This window comes from Callospermophilus lateralis, chromosome 5 (genome assembly GCF_048772815.1).
Source record: "Callospermophilus lateralis isolate mCalLat2 chromosome 5, mCalLat2.hap1, whole genome shotgun sequence".
In the NCBI taxonomy this organism is placed as follows: domain Eukaryota; kingdom Metazoa; phylum Chordata; class Mammalia; order Rodentia; family Sciuridae; genus Callospermophilus; species Callospermophilus lateralis.
The window spans coordinates 18,644,614-18,660,419 of NC_135309.1; the positions used below are offsets into that span (position 1 = coordinate 18,644,614).

The 15,806-nt window shown below is 45.4% G+C and overlaps 1 protein-coding gene across 4 annotated transcripts in view; it reads right to left on the reverse strand.

Moving 5' to 3' along the window:
* The window catches only part of Tenm2 (teneurin transmembrane protein 2), an 884,372-nt gene that overhangs the window by 102,360 nt on the left and 766,206 nt on the right, over window positions 1–15,806 (reverse strand). For 2 of the 4 annotated variants that reach the window (XM_076855696.2, XM_076855693.2), the window contains one exon: window positions 14,106–14,318. In XM_076855696.2, the coding sequence (XP_076711811.1) occupies window positions 14,106–14,318 (213 nt within the window). The remainder of the gene's footprint in view (window positions 1–14,105; window positions 14,319–15,806) is intronic. The other 2 variants (XM_076855695.2, XM_076855694.2) reach the window with 2 other exon arrangements.

A 15,806-nucleotide genomic window follows, 5' to 3' on the forward strand; every position in this document is an offset into this window, starting at 1 on the left:
AAGGAAGAGAAAGGGACATCGGGGCCCCAACCAGCACAGATTATTAGCAGTGCTGCAAAATACAGGTATCCAGAGTCCTGCAGATACCCATTGTGGAGGTTCTGGGTGTTGAACATTTGCAAAGGTAGCATTTCAGAGCCTGGCGTTAGACCAATGAGTGATGGGGAGACATGTTGTAATGGTGCAGATGTACCATGCTGGGCCTGCTGAGAGGTCAGGTGGACACACATACATGCAGGCACACACAGACATGTACACACTCACACGCAAGACAGGAATTAGTCTCTGGCTCAGTTCACTTGTATTCATTGCTGGGACTTGGGGCTTAGCTGTCAATTGGAGCAGATGGAAGGAAGATAAGAAGCCAAAAAGGGTGGCTGAGGAGGTGGTAATGAGAAACCTTCCCATGCTTCTTGAAGGCCATATCTGCCAAATCGTGTAGACCATGGAATTAAACCAATGAGTCAACCTAGCTGGATGTGTGCAAAACACTCCTTGCTGCCACTCATGGTATGTTTGGGGGCAACTACTACCTGCCTGCCCCACAGGCTCGCTGTGAGGTCCACTGAGGCAACACAAAATCTTTTGAGCTCCTTGGAGAAAGTTCACCATGTAAGTGCAAAGTTATCACCACTGTACCATGTCAGAGAGACTCCCACCAGCTCGAACCAGTCACCAAGGAGAGTGGGGGTATCAAACCAAAGAAGCCACAGCTGTCCCAGTATCAATCCAGGCAAAGGCTGCTTTTCAGTTCAAAAGTCCTCCTGCCCTGCAGGTGAGCATAAATGGTTGCAGATGGGTGGCTCCAATCTTATCTGAATGGCCTCAACAACATTTTAATAAATGTTGAATTCTCGCCAACATTTGGAATTTCAGACAATAGGCATAACAATCCTGATTTCTGGCCTCTACTAAAAAATTGCACATTTTGGAAAAACGAGGCTTGCAGTTCTACATGGCAATGTTCATGTGGAGCTGGGTCACGTCTGCCCGCCGTAGACTCTTTCTGGCTCATTCTTACTTCCAGCTACCTTACCCCTCGGTCTCACGTGCCTGGTACTTGCCTCTCTCATACAGGGATATTTGAATTCACAATTCTTTCTCGGGGTTCTGCCCTCCCTTCCCTATTCTAAGTCAACAAAGATCCTGAATTATAGTGCCCTCATTCTCTAAATCTAGGCCAACTCCCCCCACGGAGGAAAGCAGGCCCAACCACCTCCCACCAAGGGGAAACGAGGAGGAGTGAATGGCCCTCCCACCCCTTCCCCTTCCTTGTCAGTAATTCCACCTTAAAAGCTCAGCGTTTTCTCACTTAGAGATGTCCAAGTAGTAATCCAGCTAAATTAGATTATAAGCATCTGAAGGTTTTCATAATAAATAAAAATATAGACATAGCTAAGACGAGATTTAATTAATGAGTGTTATTTAACAGAACAAGTTGTGCCATATATGGAGGATTAAAAGATAAAAAAGGATCGGAGGGAAAATCAAATTTTAATGAGTTGTTGTCTTCACTCTACTTAAGCGAATTTCCTCCCTCATAGAAAACAGCGACAGGTAGGAGGGCGTCATTTGCGTGTATCCACACAGTTTGATACCTGACAACTTTCTCTGATGCAATTACATTGTGTTACAGATGATGTTTTATTTTATTTTGTGTTTTGCTACAGATGAATTTACTCTTGGAAGTTTAGAGCTTCCGTCCTTACACTGGTCTCTATGGGGAAGCTCTGAGCAGGGTGAATGTTGAAGAATTAAAAAAAAAAAAAAAAAATGACTGCCAGAAACATCAGGAAGGGTGTCTTGGGTTAGAAAAGTGCTGACTCTCATGTGGGCAAGGGGACAGGTGAGGTCTGCAGTTCTCAGATTCTACCACCCCCTGAAAACCTTTCTTCCTCTTCCTGCATCCCCAACCATTCTCAGAGAGAAGACTTCCTGGCACAACTGGTGTGGTACTAGCATACATTAGGCACTCAATAAATGTTTTATGAATGATTGGATGAAGCTGCCATTGCTCAGCTGGCACTGGACACAGGAGGTGTGGACCTCACACATGGCATGAATCGTTCACGGATGGCTTTCTGGTTGATGTCTATAACACCCATGTTCCTGGGACCACAGGGAGAGCTTAAGTGGACCACTCCTGCACCTTCCTGACTTTCATTCCCTGCATTCTCCCTTTTTGAAGGAATGGAAGCAATGGGTCCCAGTGAGCCCCTCCTGCAGTAGTGCAGGCCTATGGATACCTTGTCCTCTGCTGGCCTTTTTCTAGAATTCTGGACTCCTAACCATGTGTGGTTGCAGGCCATCTCTACTGATTTCTTCACTGTTCATTCTGGGAAGACTTGCTGGGAAAGGAGGTAAAGAGAGAAGGTGTGGTGTTGATATTTATGGGATATCAAGCACTGTGTTAAATGCTTCAGAGAAGCGGAGCCTTCATGACAACAGGGCATGGGTGTTACTATCCCCAACCCATAGATGGAAAAATGGAAGCTTATTCAAGATACATAACTTGTCAACGGTCACCCAATTTGCAAGTGATAGGGGACGGATTTGGAGTCTGGTTTGTTCGATGACATGTATTCTGCACTCAATCCTTTTGCTACAGGTTTCCTACACAGCAGAATCTTTGAATGCACAAAAAATTACAATAGTGACGCACTGACAAGAGTGTTAATAGTGAGGAGAAAAGACGCTGCAGTCTGTGAACTCATTCTGGAGAGGTGCACAGTTTGCAGCGGGGTTTGATGTGTGTTGTATCTTCGAAACTCTCTAATTCTGGGAAGACCGTGTTCTGTGCCCAGCTTCTCTATGACATGATAACATTTCTTTCATCAGACCCCTAGAGAGCAGTTCTGTAAGTGAATAGATACAGATCTTTCCTGGCCCCATTTAATGGAAATAAAAAGTTAAATCAGCTCATATTCAAAGTATGGGAGAAGTTGATAGCAGCATGCTTAAGGGACCCAGCTGCCCTTGCCTGCATTGCCTGGACTAATAGGAAAAAGCAAGGATCTTGCACTACCGCCAATATCTTCAATCTCTTTTCCCTATTCACAGGAATTGCAATCATCAGTGACATTAGGGCTTCCTGTGCTCACATGCACCTGCAGTAGAAAAACAGTCTCGCTGCCCTGTAGCTGGGATGTTCTCTGCAAAGCACAAGCCATTGCTTTGAGTTTTATGTTATTAGAGAGAGTGGTTTTGGAAGCAAGAGCGAGATTGGTCATTAATAGCTTGCTAATTTTTGCAATAAAAATCCAAACATTTCCCCCATACTTGCAAGGTAGTTATTTTATAATCTTTCAGGCTCCCACCCCCTGGCATTATTTCTAGACACCTATCCAGGGCTGTCTGGCAATCCCTTTTGAAGTTAAAGCATAATTTTAAAAATAAAGGAATGCAATTTACACTTCTCAGAGCTCATCACTCTGCACACAGTTTTAGACAGATGACCCCTCTGGGCCAGGCTCCAACCAACGTCACCACTAATTTGACCAGGGAGTACTGTGGCTAAACTTGGAATTTGTGGCCCAGGATTCTCAGCTCTTCCATTTTCTCCTGAAAAGCAATCACATGGAGTTTTCTGACTCTGGAATGTTGGATAACACTTTCCTTTTCTAGGGTCTGGCAGGATGTAATTTTTGTGATGTCCACTTTGAGATGAGTGGGTCTCATCATTGATGGGAGGGAAATGCCCTTGTTGGCATTTCTACTTGGAACTTGGGTTCTGGGGATATGGCAGCATTTCCCTCTCCTTTCCAACATTGCTGTGATTTTTTTTTTTTTTTTTTTTTTTTTGGTACCAAGTATTGAACTCAGGGGCACTCATTGAGCCACATCCCCAGCCCTATTTTGTATTTTATTTAGAAACAGGTTCTCACTGAGTTGCTCAGGGCCTCGCTTTTGCTGAGGTTGGCTTTGAACTCGCAATCCTCCTGTCTCAGCCTCCTGAGCTGTATTGCTGAAATTTTTAGGGAGAGAAGGCTCAGGGACTCTTGGTTTGTAGGGGACCTGGTTGAAAATAGAGCAACCCCTTCACTGAAATAAGGAGAAAGTGAATTTTCTTAGAAAGCTGCTTGTAGAAACAGTCGGGTCCTGACTGAATCTCAATTGGGACTTGGACAGTGGCAGTGCTTGAAGAAGTTAAAAGAATCCTCCCACTACCTCAGGTGGAGAGAGCAAGTCTGAGGGTTGGGGCAGGAGAGTAAACCAAAAGGACTTCATGGTATCTGCTCTATCCCAGCCCTGGGATGGCACCTCCACGTGGCGGGAGGTGCTGCAGGTAAAAGTGAAAGACCGTTTTCCCAAAGGCCCACAGGACTGGCTTCTTGAGTGGGGAGTGTGGTGTTCCCTCTTCTGCTGTGTACACATGGCAGGACTTCAGGAGAGTAAGTGTTGGGTCATCTGATAGCACTGATGACCACACCCTGCTGTGGAACCACAACCTGCTGTGGAAGTACTGTGGGAATCCCTGGAAATGGATTTTGCAGGTAGCAGATTTCAAGGACCATCCTTGAAGAACCCGGACTGGCTAAATGGGAGCATGTGAGATACTATGGAAACTTCTAGAAGCCCTTGGGGTGAACGTGGAGAGTGAGTCTGCAGTTGGGATGAACCATGAAATTGGAGAGGCAAAGTGAAAAGCTCCCTGTTTGTGAGTCAGATTGGGGGCAACTTGGGTTCTATCAGTTTTAGAATGGATCTCAGGAAGGGCTAGAGTATGAGCCTATTCTAGCTTAGAAACTTTCCACTTTATATACCAGCTTCATTTTGAGTCTAATCCCAGCTAACTTGGAAAAGCACATAACCTATGAATTGACCTTCTGGCTGACACTTGTTGGCCACGGGGACCACATCATCAGGGATCTGAGAACACAGAGAAAGTTGCTAACTTCATGGATCACAGATGCTGTCCTTTGTGGAGAGTCCCTGGGTGACAGCCATGGGAAAAGTCTGGTCTCACTTCATAAGGATCTTGATAATAATTTAACAAACCCACTGGATGGTAACTTTAATTACTTTGCAGATACTTTACCCTGTCACTGATGACCAAACAGGCCTCTCCCTTCCTGATTACAATGAAAATATGTTTTTAAAAACAAACACTTTACTTAAAACTAGGGATATTTTTTTAATTAGAGAAAAGATTAGCCAAATGCATTTTCTCTTGTAATTTAATCCATTCTAATTATCTTGAGACTGTTTATGATGAAATACTTTAAAAAAATGTGCCTAGCTGCTATTTTCATACGGCTTCTTTATTACAAATAGAAAAGCTCAGAGATGGCCAATGAGAGGGTTGCCTTCTTCAGTCCGACTCTGAAGAGGCACAGAAGGGCATGATAAAAAGAAGTCAAGCCATGAACCCTGATTCTGACTGGTAGGTTTTCAAGATGGCAACACTCTACTTCCCAAAGAAAATCAAGGCAATCTTTTAAAAAAGAGCTCATGAAATAGCATGCGATCAAAGAAGAGGGTGGAGAAGACTGAACCCCATTAGGCAAGCAACTTGGGAGGAAATGCAAAATCTGTTTCTTTCATGAACATCTGGGGTATCCTGTATGGCTCTGGATAACCCAGGAGATGAGCCAGGAATTGCTGAGAATCCCCAGATGTTACACACAGGTCATGCTCCAAGGAGTTGAGCAATTGCAGCAGGGGAGAAATGAGGGTAATTGTGAAGTTTATGGGGCTGAATAGGGACAGGGAATCAATGATTTTTTTGAGAAAGCACACACACTACTTGATGGAGGCAAAGCTGGATTTTTCTATGACGTATAAAGCCAGTGCAAGTAAATCTTGCATCCTAGATTCACAAGGAATGGGAAAGAATAAGAAAAAAGAGAGAGCAGGACCATGTGTTCTAAGAGGCACTGATTTGGACAGCATCCCAGCTTGAGAAATGCTGAATTCCACCTTAAAGGAGAAGATACCGTCCTCCTAGCTCCTCCAGGGTGTCTGTGATCTCTAGCCTGAGAAATACAGGCTTAAGAGAACCAAAGTTTTATTCTGTGCAGCAATAGCAGAATTTCCAAATAACACTTCAAAGAGGGATTTTTACCTTTTGAAATATACTTGTTATAAAAATAAAACCCAGAATTGAAACCAAATTCTCATAGGCCCCTTGGCTCTCCCAGATCATGTCTAAGAAGTTGAGTTTTAGAACCTTTGGTCAAAAGAAGCAAATCCTAATTTCTCAAGTTTCTATTAGCATAGATATTTGATCCCATGGATAGCTGGGTTATTTGGTAAAAATAAGCAGCTTTAATTTCAGGGGACAAAGGCTGTTTCTGGTTCTCAGATGCAGATGCCAGCAGGTGGCTGAGCAAGCCTTGTTCGCCTTTGTGTGGGAACTGGATGGGGGGTGCGATTATTTTTGATATGCCACTAACTACTTGATGGGTCGGAGGCAGATTTGGTGGTGGAAAGTATAAGAAAAATTTTAATAAGAATTTTATTTTGAAACTCCTCTTTTGCCCTTCAATTTTTTGTTTGTTTTTTTTACATCAGTACTCAATAATGACTGTAATGAGGATGACTTCAGCTCATGTTTACTAGGGCTCTAACTTCACACTTGGAATAGTGCTAGGTATCCCCATCTTAGGGACAAAGAAACCCAGACACATAAGGTTAGAAAAGCTGCCAAAATATGAGCTCAGGCAGAGTGACAAGAAAGCTTGTGTCCTTAAGTGCACTTGTACTTGTCCCAAGCCAAGTGAAGTGAAGGTACATCAACTATTTTAACGACACTATCTTTATTAAAAAGTATACTATAAGCTGGGTGCGGTGGCACATGCCTGTAATCCCAGTGGCTTGGGAGACTGAGGCAGGAGGATTTCGAGTTCAAAGCCAGCCTCAGCAACTTAGCAAGGTGCTAAGCAACTCAGTGAGACCCTGTCTCTAAGTAAAATACAAAATAGGGCTAGGTTGAGCAGCAGCCCGGGGTTCAATCCTCAGTACCAAAATAAAATAAAATAAAAATAAAAATAAATAAGTATAGTACGAGTGGATAAAGTGGAGGGCTGATCACCCAACCTATACAAGGAAGGTTTTTAATGCACAAGAAAGTCCCTGGGGATACTGGATATGAATTAGAACAAAGGTGAGTGATAAATGAATAAATTAATAATAAAAAACACCATTCAAGGACTGTGGATGTGGCTTAGTGGTAGAGTGCTTGCCTAGATGCATGAGGCCCAGACACTGCAAAAAAGAAGAGGGAAAAGAAGAAAAAAAATCTACCCTTCACTGCACTCAATAATTTGACGATGCCTCATCAGCTGGGGTAACATTCTGATGTATCTGTCCCTTTAATGTAGTCTTTAGCATGTGCTAAGGGAGTCTACACTGAAAACCTGTGGTGCAGAAGCGAGAAAGGCTCTCAGCCCTTGACAGCCTTGGCTGCCTTACAGTGGCCCACGCCTATGATTCTGCATCCAAAGTAATAAAACCCTGGAAATGGACAGGTCCTCAGAGACCATCTCATCCAAGTGTGTTCTAAATTCAGTCAATCACGTAGTGCATTTGTGATATTTGCAATATCTGCAGTGTTATTTACTTAATATTTTTCTTTAAATTTACCCAGGCCTAATAATGCTACCCACTTCCACCACATCCCTAAGCAATAACACCTATATAATCACGAGTTTGATGTGCTAGTTATAGGTTTTTTTTCTTAATACTTACTTTGAAGAGCACTATATAACTATTCAATAAGGTATATTTGTACACCAACGAAAAGCATCTCTCTCTTGCTCATGTCTCATGCCCTAGAAAGCAATTATGTGGTCCAACCTCCTCATTCGCCACGTGAAGGAATCGAGGTTAGGGAGGCGAGGTGATTTGCTCCAGGGCAGATAGAGTGTGGCAGTCAAGCTCAGAACCCTGGGGTCCCCCTCCACTGGCCAATCTATTTTTACAAGACTCTATAGGGAATCAGATGCTGAATGATGTAAAAGCTGTCCATCACAAATATCTACCAGATCCACCCACCATGGTCCCCTCTGTCTTCCCTTCTCCTTTAATGTAAATTATTTAGTGTGCATTGTAAGATCTGAGAAGCAAGGATGGGAAAGGATGCGAAATCTCTGCAAAAGCTCCAGGGCTGAGCACCCACCGTATACCAGGGCACCTTGTCCCATCTTTTAAAACAGATCTCATTCTTAACATGCTTTCCTTTATTTGAGTCTGGAATCTTCCTTATGCTAATTTCCGTCCACGGGTCTATGTTCTAAGAGTTCCAAACCACGTTTGGCTCTTTGCTTTTGTATTTTATATCAAGTTACATAATGAAGCTTTGGGTCAACAAGAAACCACATATGTGATGGTGGTCCTGGATGAGTCTAATGGAGTTTAAAGATCCCTATCATCTTGGTGGCACTGTAGCCATAACCTGTAGCTCTACAGATCACTCCTGTGTTTGTGCTAATGCTGGTACAACAAATCTAGTGTGCTGCCAGCTGTACAAAATAGGGCACCTGCAATGATGGGCAGATAGGGCACATTGCCAGGTTATGATAATAAACAACTGTGTTGACGTGCTTACTACATTACGCTTTTTATCACTGTTTCAGAGAGTACTCCGACCTACAAAAACCATGTTCACTGTAAAATAGTTATCTGTGTTTCCCCAGCAGCAGTCTCATGAATCTTGTATCTCCTGCATCTCTTGATGTCACTAGAGGCCACATGGAGTGACTGACCTAGACCACACTGGTTTTGGTAAGTATACTCTTGATGTTCATCTAAAAACGTGTTTCTTGGGATGCACCTCCATCATTAAGTGATGCATCCAAACTCTCAGGAGGTGACCCTGTCACTGAGGGCTACAAGCTTGTCTGTGACCAGTTCCTCTGAAACTTTAAGGGGGTAGTACAGAGGATGATCTCAGTTGTTGTCTCCCCACTGATCTGAAATGTTGAGAACCCTCCCCTCCTTAATTTTTTTGATGGGAACGCATTTCATGAACAGAATTATTAACTCATATAGGAAGCAATTCCCAAAATGCTTCTTTTTAAACTACAGAATGGTCAAGTCATAAAGTTAGGGGGAGGTTTGTGTCTGTCTATTTTTCAGCTGATACTAAAATATTCCTCTTCAATATCCGGAATAAGAGAGCCAACACTTTCGTTGACGAGAATCTCATTACCTACAAAGTCGTTATTTCCTGTCATCTTGTTTTATTTTTTTCACAGTGATGTGAAAATGTATTCCAGTAACTTCTACCTTTCAGTCTTTGTTCTGGGTTTGGACAGGAACCCTTGAACAGACTATCTGATCCAGACTGAAAGAGAATTTCTGGCACATGGGATTCCCAACCTGCACTGAGAAGGCTCACATTTTGGCCAAATTGTGGGAAGAAATAAAACCCAAAAATCATTGTGCTCAAAGTTTGTCTGGAATCTTTAACAGGGAAGGGCTATCACTTCAGGTTTTTACTTTAAAAAAAAAAAAAAAAAGCCCCTGGAGGAACAGGTTAATTAACCAATCAGAGAATGAGCCACTTCTCCAGACACGGCTCCACAGAGGCTAATTTCATGTCAACTTGATCTCATTGTAGAGTCGCGAAATCTCAAATGTTCAAGGACAATAGCTACAAGAAAAAAACATTTCCATAACTTGGAATGAAACTGGAATGAGATGCAGTGGCAGCTGTCCTCGGTCTGGAGCTGGTTAATTTGAACAGCCGTTTCCTCCCCAACCTGGTCCCTATTGCTCTGAAGCGTTCTCCCTCTTGGACTGTGACCCTGTCTACTTTTGATGACAATCACTTAATCAGCGCATCAGATTGCCGCACGGCTGGTTTTACCTTGGGTAAAGATTCATTTTCCTTATTAACATCACAAGAACCTATTTCTTTCCCCAACCAATTAAAGAGGAAAAATAGAAGGGCCCGGTGCAATAGAGGGAAAAGAAAACTGTTCCGACTTGTGGCACCTGCTCAGGTCATTCGGCCCCACGTGGCCCTAGGAATCAAGTTGTCACGATTCTGAGATGTGATCAGAGGTCAGGACCATGCAGGCAAAATACACAAGTTGGAATAACGGTGACAGACACTGCTCACTGCCCACATACCAAACAGTTCACCCAGGTTTGGAAGGAGCCAGTGCTTGGTTGATCTGGCCTGTGGGTGTGTCAGTGTGCATTACAGAGAGCAGATGTCCCGACAGCCTGTGTTCAGCAGATAATCACAACGGAGTACCAGTAGCATTTAACTTCCCTTCTCTATTCCCTGCTAATACAAAGGTTGACTTCTCCCTTGTATTTCGCCTGACCGCTCTGTTGGCAAAATACGTTAGCATCTACTACATCTATTTATAATAAAAGAGATGCCTGCCTGAGTCTACTGCGGTTCCTAGGGATTCTGACCTAATAAGAATTCTATGGTTTGTTCCTTCATGCTCTGGTGCTATAGCCAACGGATGACTTTTTTATGTTAAATCCTCAACTTTAATAAAGGGTAATGGCAGGTCATAGGCAGGTGGCAGGTGAAACCCATGGTAAGGTCATATTTAAAGAGTAAACCTATTCTGACCACACAGTGTGCATTTTGCCTTATTTATAGGAGTAAACAGGACCTAATCCAAGTAATATATTCCAACGATATACATGGATCGTGGTCAATTGGGATTCAAAGTATATATCTTATCCATGCAATTCTGCAGATTTTAGCCATACCTTTATTGAACTTGTTCGAATGAGATAACACAAGAATCATTGCTTGGTAGAATCAAGTGAGCTGTTAAGTTAGCTCTGATAGTCAACACTGAAATATCATACCTTATATGAAAGTCTGTGGCAAAATGTACTAAATTTCCATAGATAAGTAACTTGGTTGCAAGTTTCGGCAATGCACTTGACCAGACATGGCTAGATCCTGGTACTTCAACTTGATGGAGTTTTAGAAGTCCATGCTTTGGGCTCCTCCCTTTCTTCCCTACCTATTCTCCTGCTTCCTTCAATATAATAAATGTGATCCACCAATTCTGACATGAATCATTCAGTGCACTATTTGCAGTGAGGTCAAGAAAACCACCTCACTGTGACCTTTTGAAAAGAGGCCCCAGACAACCTACATACCCAACACTAACCACTCCTCATTCTGCCTCTCCCCAAACTTCCTGATCCATTATTTACTGACTATGTGCCATTTCATTCTTATTTATTTTCTATTTTCAAAACATAGCATTTGAGGCTCTGCTTGGAAAGGACCAAAGAGCCTCCCTTTCCTCTCTGTCAGTATCCCTGAGGAGGAGGCTGATTCTGAGCTTGTAAATTGTGGCATTTACTTTAAATGAAATGACAGGAGTGTCTGTTCCAACTAAGAGACTAAACTCCCCGAAACAGCTCTGGGGCCAGAGGTTGAAAAGCATAAGAAGCAATTATGCGCCTACAAACATCTCTCTCGCTACCCAATAGCAAGTCTCCCAACCAAGGGATATTTGGCTTTTCTTTTTGCAAAATCTTGAGCGAACAAAAGCAGGAGGAGATGACACATGACTGACTGATAGAGCCACTGAGCCCTAACTTCTCACAAGGAAGGCTCTGGGGATCCAGATCTTTACAACTTAGGTAGCACAAACTCTGAAGCCACAGGACATCTGAATTTGGAACCCGGGACTTCCCCACACCAGCACCCTCTTCACTTTGAGAGCTTCACATGACATACATTTGCACGTTCTCCGTGTCCCTCAGGAACTCCTGTATGTCAGCTCACAGAGATGTGAAACTTGAGCCTAACACTTCAAGTCACAGAAACACCTTTTTCTAATACTCCTCTCCCCCAGGGCTGGCTCCTCGAAGCTCCTGCATTCTCCTGCTGGCCACATCCTCGCCCTTCTCCACTGACACCAAAGCTGTCACCTGCCCATCTCATTTTCAAAGGCCCCAGAGACACCTCCCCTCATCTGTTTTCTTCACGCCGCTGCACTCTGTGGCCTCTGCACCTTCTCTCTTTCTCTCGCCCCTGACAGCTTTCAAGCCTCTGCTGGTGCCCCTTCCAACCTGCCTCCCTTGTCTCCCTTCTGTCCATCTGCACTTGAGCTGTCCTCATTCAGGGCTCAGCTCTTTTTCTGCAAAGGGCCAGACGACAACTGGCTTGGTGGGCCACGGAAAGGTTGCCAAACCGAAGCACCAGGCTGACAAGATGCCAGCAGGTGGACGTGGCGGTCCTCTACCAACACTTTGCTGACGGACACTGACGTGAGTTTTCACAGAACTGTCGCAACATGAAATATTTTTTCTTGGATTTGTCAACCCCTCAAATATGTAAAAACAATTCTTAGTTTATGAGCGATAGGAGAAGAGGCAGCAGGCCAGGCTTGGCTTCCAGGCTGCGGCTGGCCCACCCCTGCCCTAATCCATCTGGACTCCCCTCTTGTGAACCATTTTCAGGGTAAGGACAGGTTATAGGTAGGGGAGAGCCATCAGGAATCACTGTGGGGACACTAACCCTGCTGTCCCCCTAACTCCCAGATGTGGTGACAGGGGAGCAAAGGGATGAGATGTTGGATTGTATGAATGGGGAGAAAGTAGGATTCGCTACCTCAAGGTTGTGGATTGGCAAGAGCTTTGGAGTGGCGGGGGGATAGAGGCCAGTGGGGAGATGGGGGTGAGGAAAGGTCTTTATTTAAATCACTGCACATGCAAAAGCACATCAAGAGGAACACCCCTGAGGAGTGCCAGCTATTGTCAGAGCTCTCTTGGTCTTGGACTGTGCATCCCTCCCTGAAAGTCCTGTGAATTGTCCCTCTGCAGGGGACTGAAGATGAGAGAGGCTGCAGGGGAAGCAGGGCCTGGAGCGTCATTGAGAGATTGCAAAAACAATTCACTGCCAACAGACTGTCCCAGCAGGGTCCCAGTGCTATGGTCGTGGGCCTGATTGGCATGCTGCCCCTCAGACGTCCAATTAGATGGAACTGGGGGAAATCAAATGCAGAGTCAATTCACTTTATCTCTGCTTCGCCACCCGAATGAACAGCATGGGAAACTGAGTCTGATCTTATCAGTCAGCGCTGGGCAAGTGCCATCCCCCTGGGTCTCTCTCTAGGTAGACCACCCTCTGCAGGGAGTTCTGGGCGAGGATAGAGGGGAGGGTCCACACTTGATGGTTGGAATCAAAAGTAATGTCAAGGGGCTAACACTAGTTGATTGAAAACGTCCCCAAGAGTTTCCACACAGGTAAGTGGATCAGCCACTTGGCCTGAAATGGATCGTAGGACTGACCTAATTAAACAACCGTAGTAAAAGATGGAGGTAAAAATGACATTCAGGTTCACAGCTTTATCATCCTAACTGTCTGAGAGAGGTGGAGAGCCATAAAGCAGAGGCTTCTCCTAAAGGGAGACTTAGCTACATTCGAACCAGTAGTGACCTCCTGAAACCACAATCATGGCAAAAAAAAACAAACAAAACTAAAAAAATGAAGAAACTTCGAAACTACTACTTCTTGCTAAAGAACCTGACCTTTAAAAAAATATTCTTGGTCAAGAAACTTACATGTAAGGGTCTGGCCAAAGAGTGAAACTGGACCAGCGGAGGAGACATTTGCTGGTGGGGGTGCTGATGGGAGGCCAGGAGCCCCACCACACAGCCCTGCATGGCAAGAGGATGCCCATATCCCTGATGGGGCCACTTGGTTACCAGGGGACCTGAGAGTCCTGCCAGCATCTAGCCTGTCTAAAGTAAGTGTGTTCACATTGTTGCCAGCCAGCAATGATCCAGGGATCCAGCCATCAGGGAGACTATTTGGAAAGGCAAGACTTGCAGACCACAGTGATTTGGGATGCTTGCAGTCTCCAGGCGCTGACCATTTCCCATGCGTGTGCATTTCTCCCTCCCCAAGATAGGGAATTGGGTTTGTTTGTTTGTTTGTTTGTTTTTTTTAAATCTGGACTGGTCCCTTTATTCCCAACCTGGGATCTTTGAAAGAAGGAAAAGCCTTTTCTAGTGAGGGACCCTGCTTTTCCCTTTCTCTGTCCCCGTGGAGATTTGGAGAGGCAGCAGGAATGTGGGAGAGCACTTGTGTCCCTGAGGGAACAGCCAGTTGCAATGCACGACCGTCACTATAGATCTACGATTTATGAAAATAAAGCAATATGTGCCTGTTTCGGTGCCTGCCGTTTGCCTACCAATGGTGCAGTGTTCACCATTCCAGCCCTCTCGGCATTCACATTTGCCATCTTTACAGGTCCCGTGCTCAATGCAGCGGGGGTGGCACACGCGCTGGTCACAAGCTGCGCCTGTCCAGCCCTCTTCACAGCGGCAGGCTCCCCCGATGCAGACGCCGTGAGTACCACAGTCTACTGAGCACACTTCTGGAAGAAAAACAATGATTACAGCTCAACACAGCAGCTGGCGAAACCCTTCAGGGAAGCCAGACCACATACATCTGGGCCCCCGGAGCAGGCCCTGAGGCCCAGCAGCTATGACACCTTGGGAAGCCCGTGTGTCCGCTGGCTGGGGATTAATCACTGTTAGGAGCAGTCTAGAGTAGTGGTTCTCAAAAGTGTGGTCCCTGGACCAGCAGCATCCCCATCACCTGGGAATCTATTAGAAATGCAAACTCTTGTGCCCGGGTTGGACCACACGTGAATGAGGAACTCTGGGAGTGGGGCTTACAAGTTCATCTTACCAAGTCCTCTGGGAGGGTAAGGTACTGGTGAGTGACAGCTCTCTTCTGGAGATGGAGACTGTCCCTAGAGGAGGCCAGGGGGTTCTGCTTGGCAAAGCTAGCCAGAGGTACACACATGAAAAGGGGTCTGGTAGATCCTGACTCCCTAGCCAGATGGACCTCTTCTTCCCTTGAACTACCCAGGCCCCTGTGGCCTGTCGGGGACCCTTCTGCTCCATCCCTGCGATGACCGCAGACCCCTGCGTTCCCCACGGCACCTGGCGGCAATGCTGACCGCCATAACCATGCTGCACTTAAACAGCCTCTTTCTCGAAGGAGCTCAAAGTCTTTTGTGGTTGGGAAGGAGACAGACAGACAGATATGCACTCTCTGGTGTTCCAGACCTCTCACGCGAGGACAAGCACGTGCCAGACATCCATCCTTACAACAGTCTACTGGGAGGGGGGGTGTGGCTCGTCATGCCAGGGGAGGGGGGACAGACCAGGGGCGGTCGGTGACTCACGCAAAGTCACACAGCGTGTCTGTGGCAGAGCTGGGCCTTGCGTCTAGGACTCTCGCCTCCCCCATCCTCTGTAGAGAGCTCAAAGAAGCCAGAGTCGAGGGGTCTGAGAACACATCCCAAAATAGCCCATTTTGAACTGACTCTCCCTTTTTTTTTTTTTTTTCCTTTTTGGAATGAAATATTCATTTCTTTCCCATTGTGGAGAGCACCTCACACATCTTCCTCTCCTGATTGCCATGGCAATCTGACAGCTGTCTCTCTACCCAGAGGAAGGGGCGACAAGACGATGGCTCCCCGGATGGGGGTGGGGGGGCTCATCCGTGTGAACCCAGCCTTTCTCAGGGAGGCTGGGGCCGGCGTGAACTGTTGAACTGTTCCCTCTCTAAGGTCACTTGGGAGGTAAGATGTGTACTCTTAATTTTAGGAAAATAAAGTGTACAGCGCAACTTCATTATTTTCCCCGTCACCGGAGTATTATGGAGCTCTCTAATGTGTTCACACAGCACCCCGAGGGAGCCTCTCTTCTGTTTTATAGGACGTTCTATTCGGTTTGTCTGGGGCTGAATTGTTGTTTTGTTCTCTGGTTCCTTTAGGGAGTGTACACAAGTCTATAATGCAAATGGAAGCATCCCTCCCGGGCCCCTCATCCACTCTTGGTGAGGGAACCTA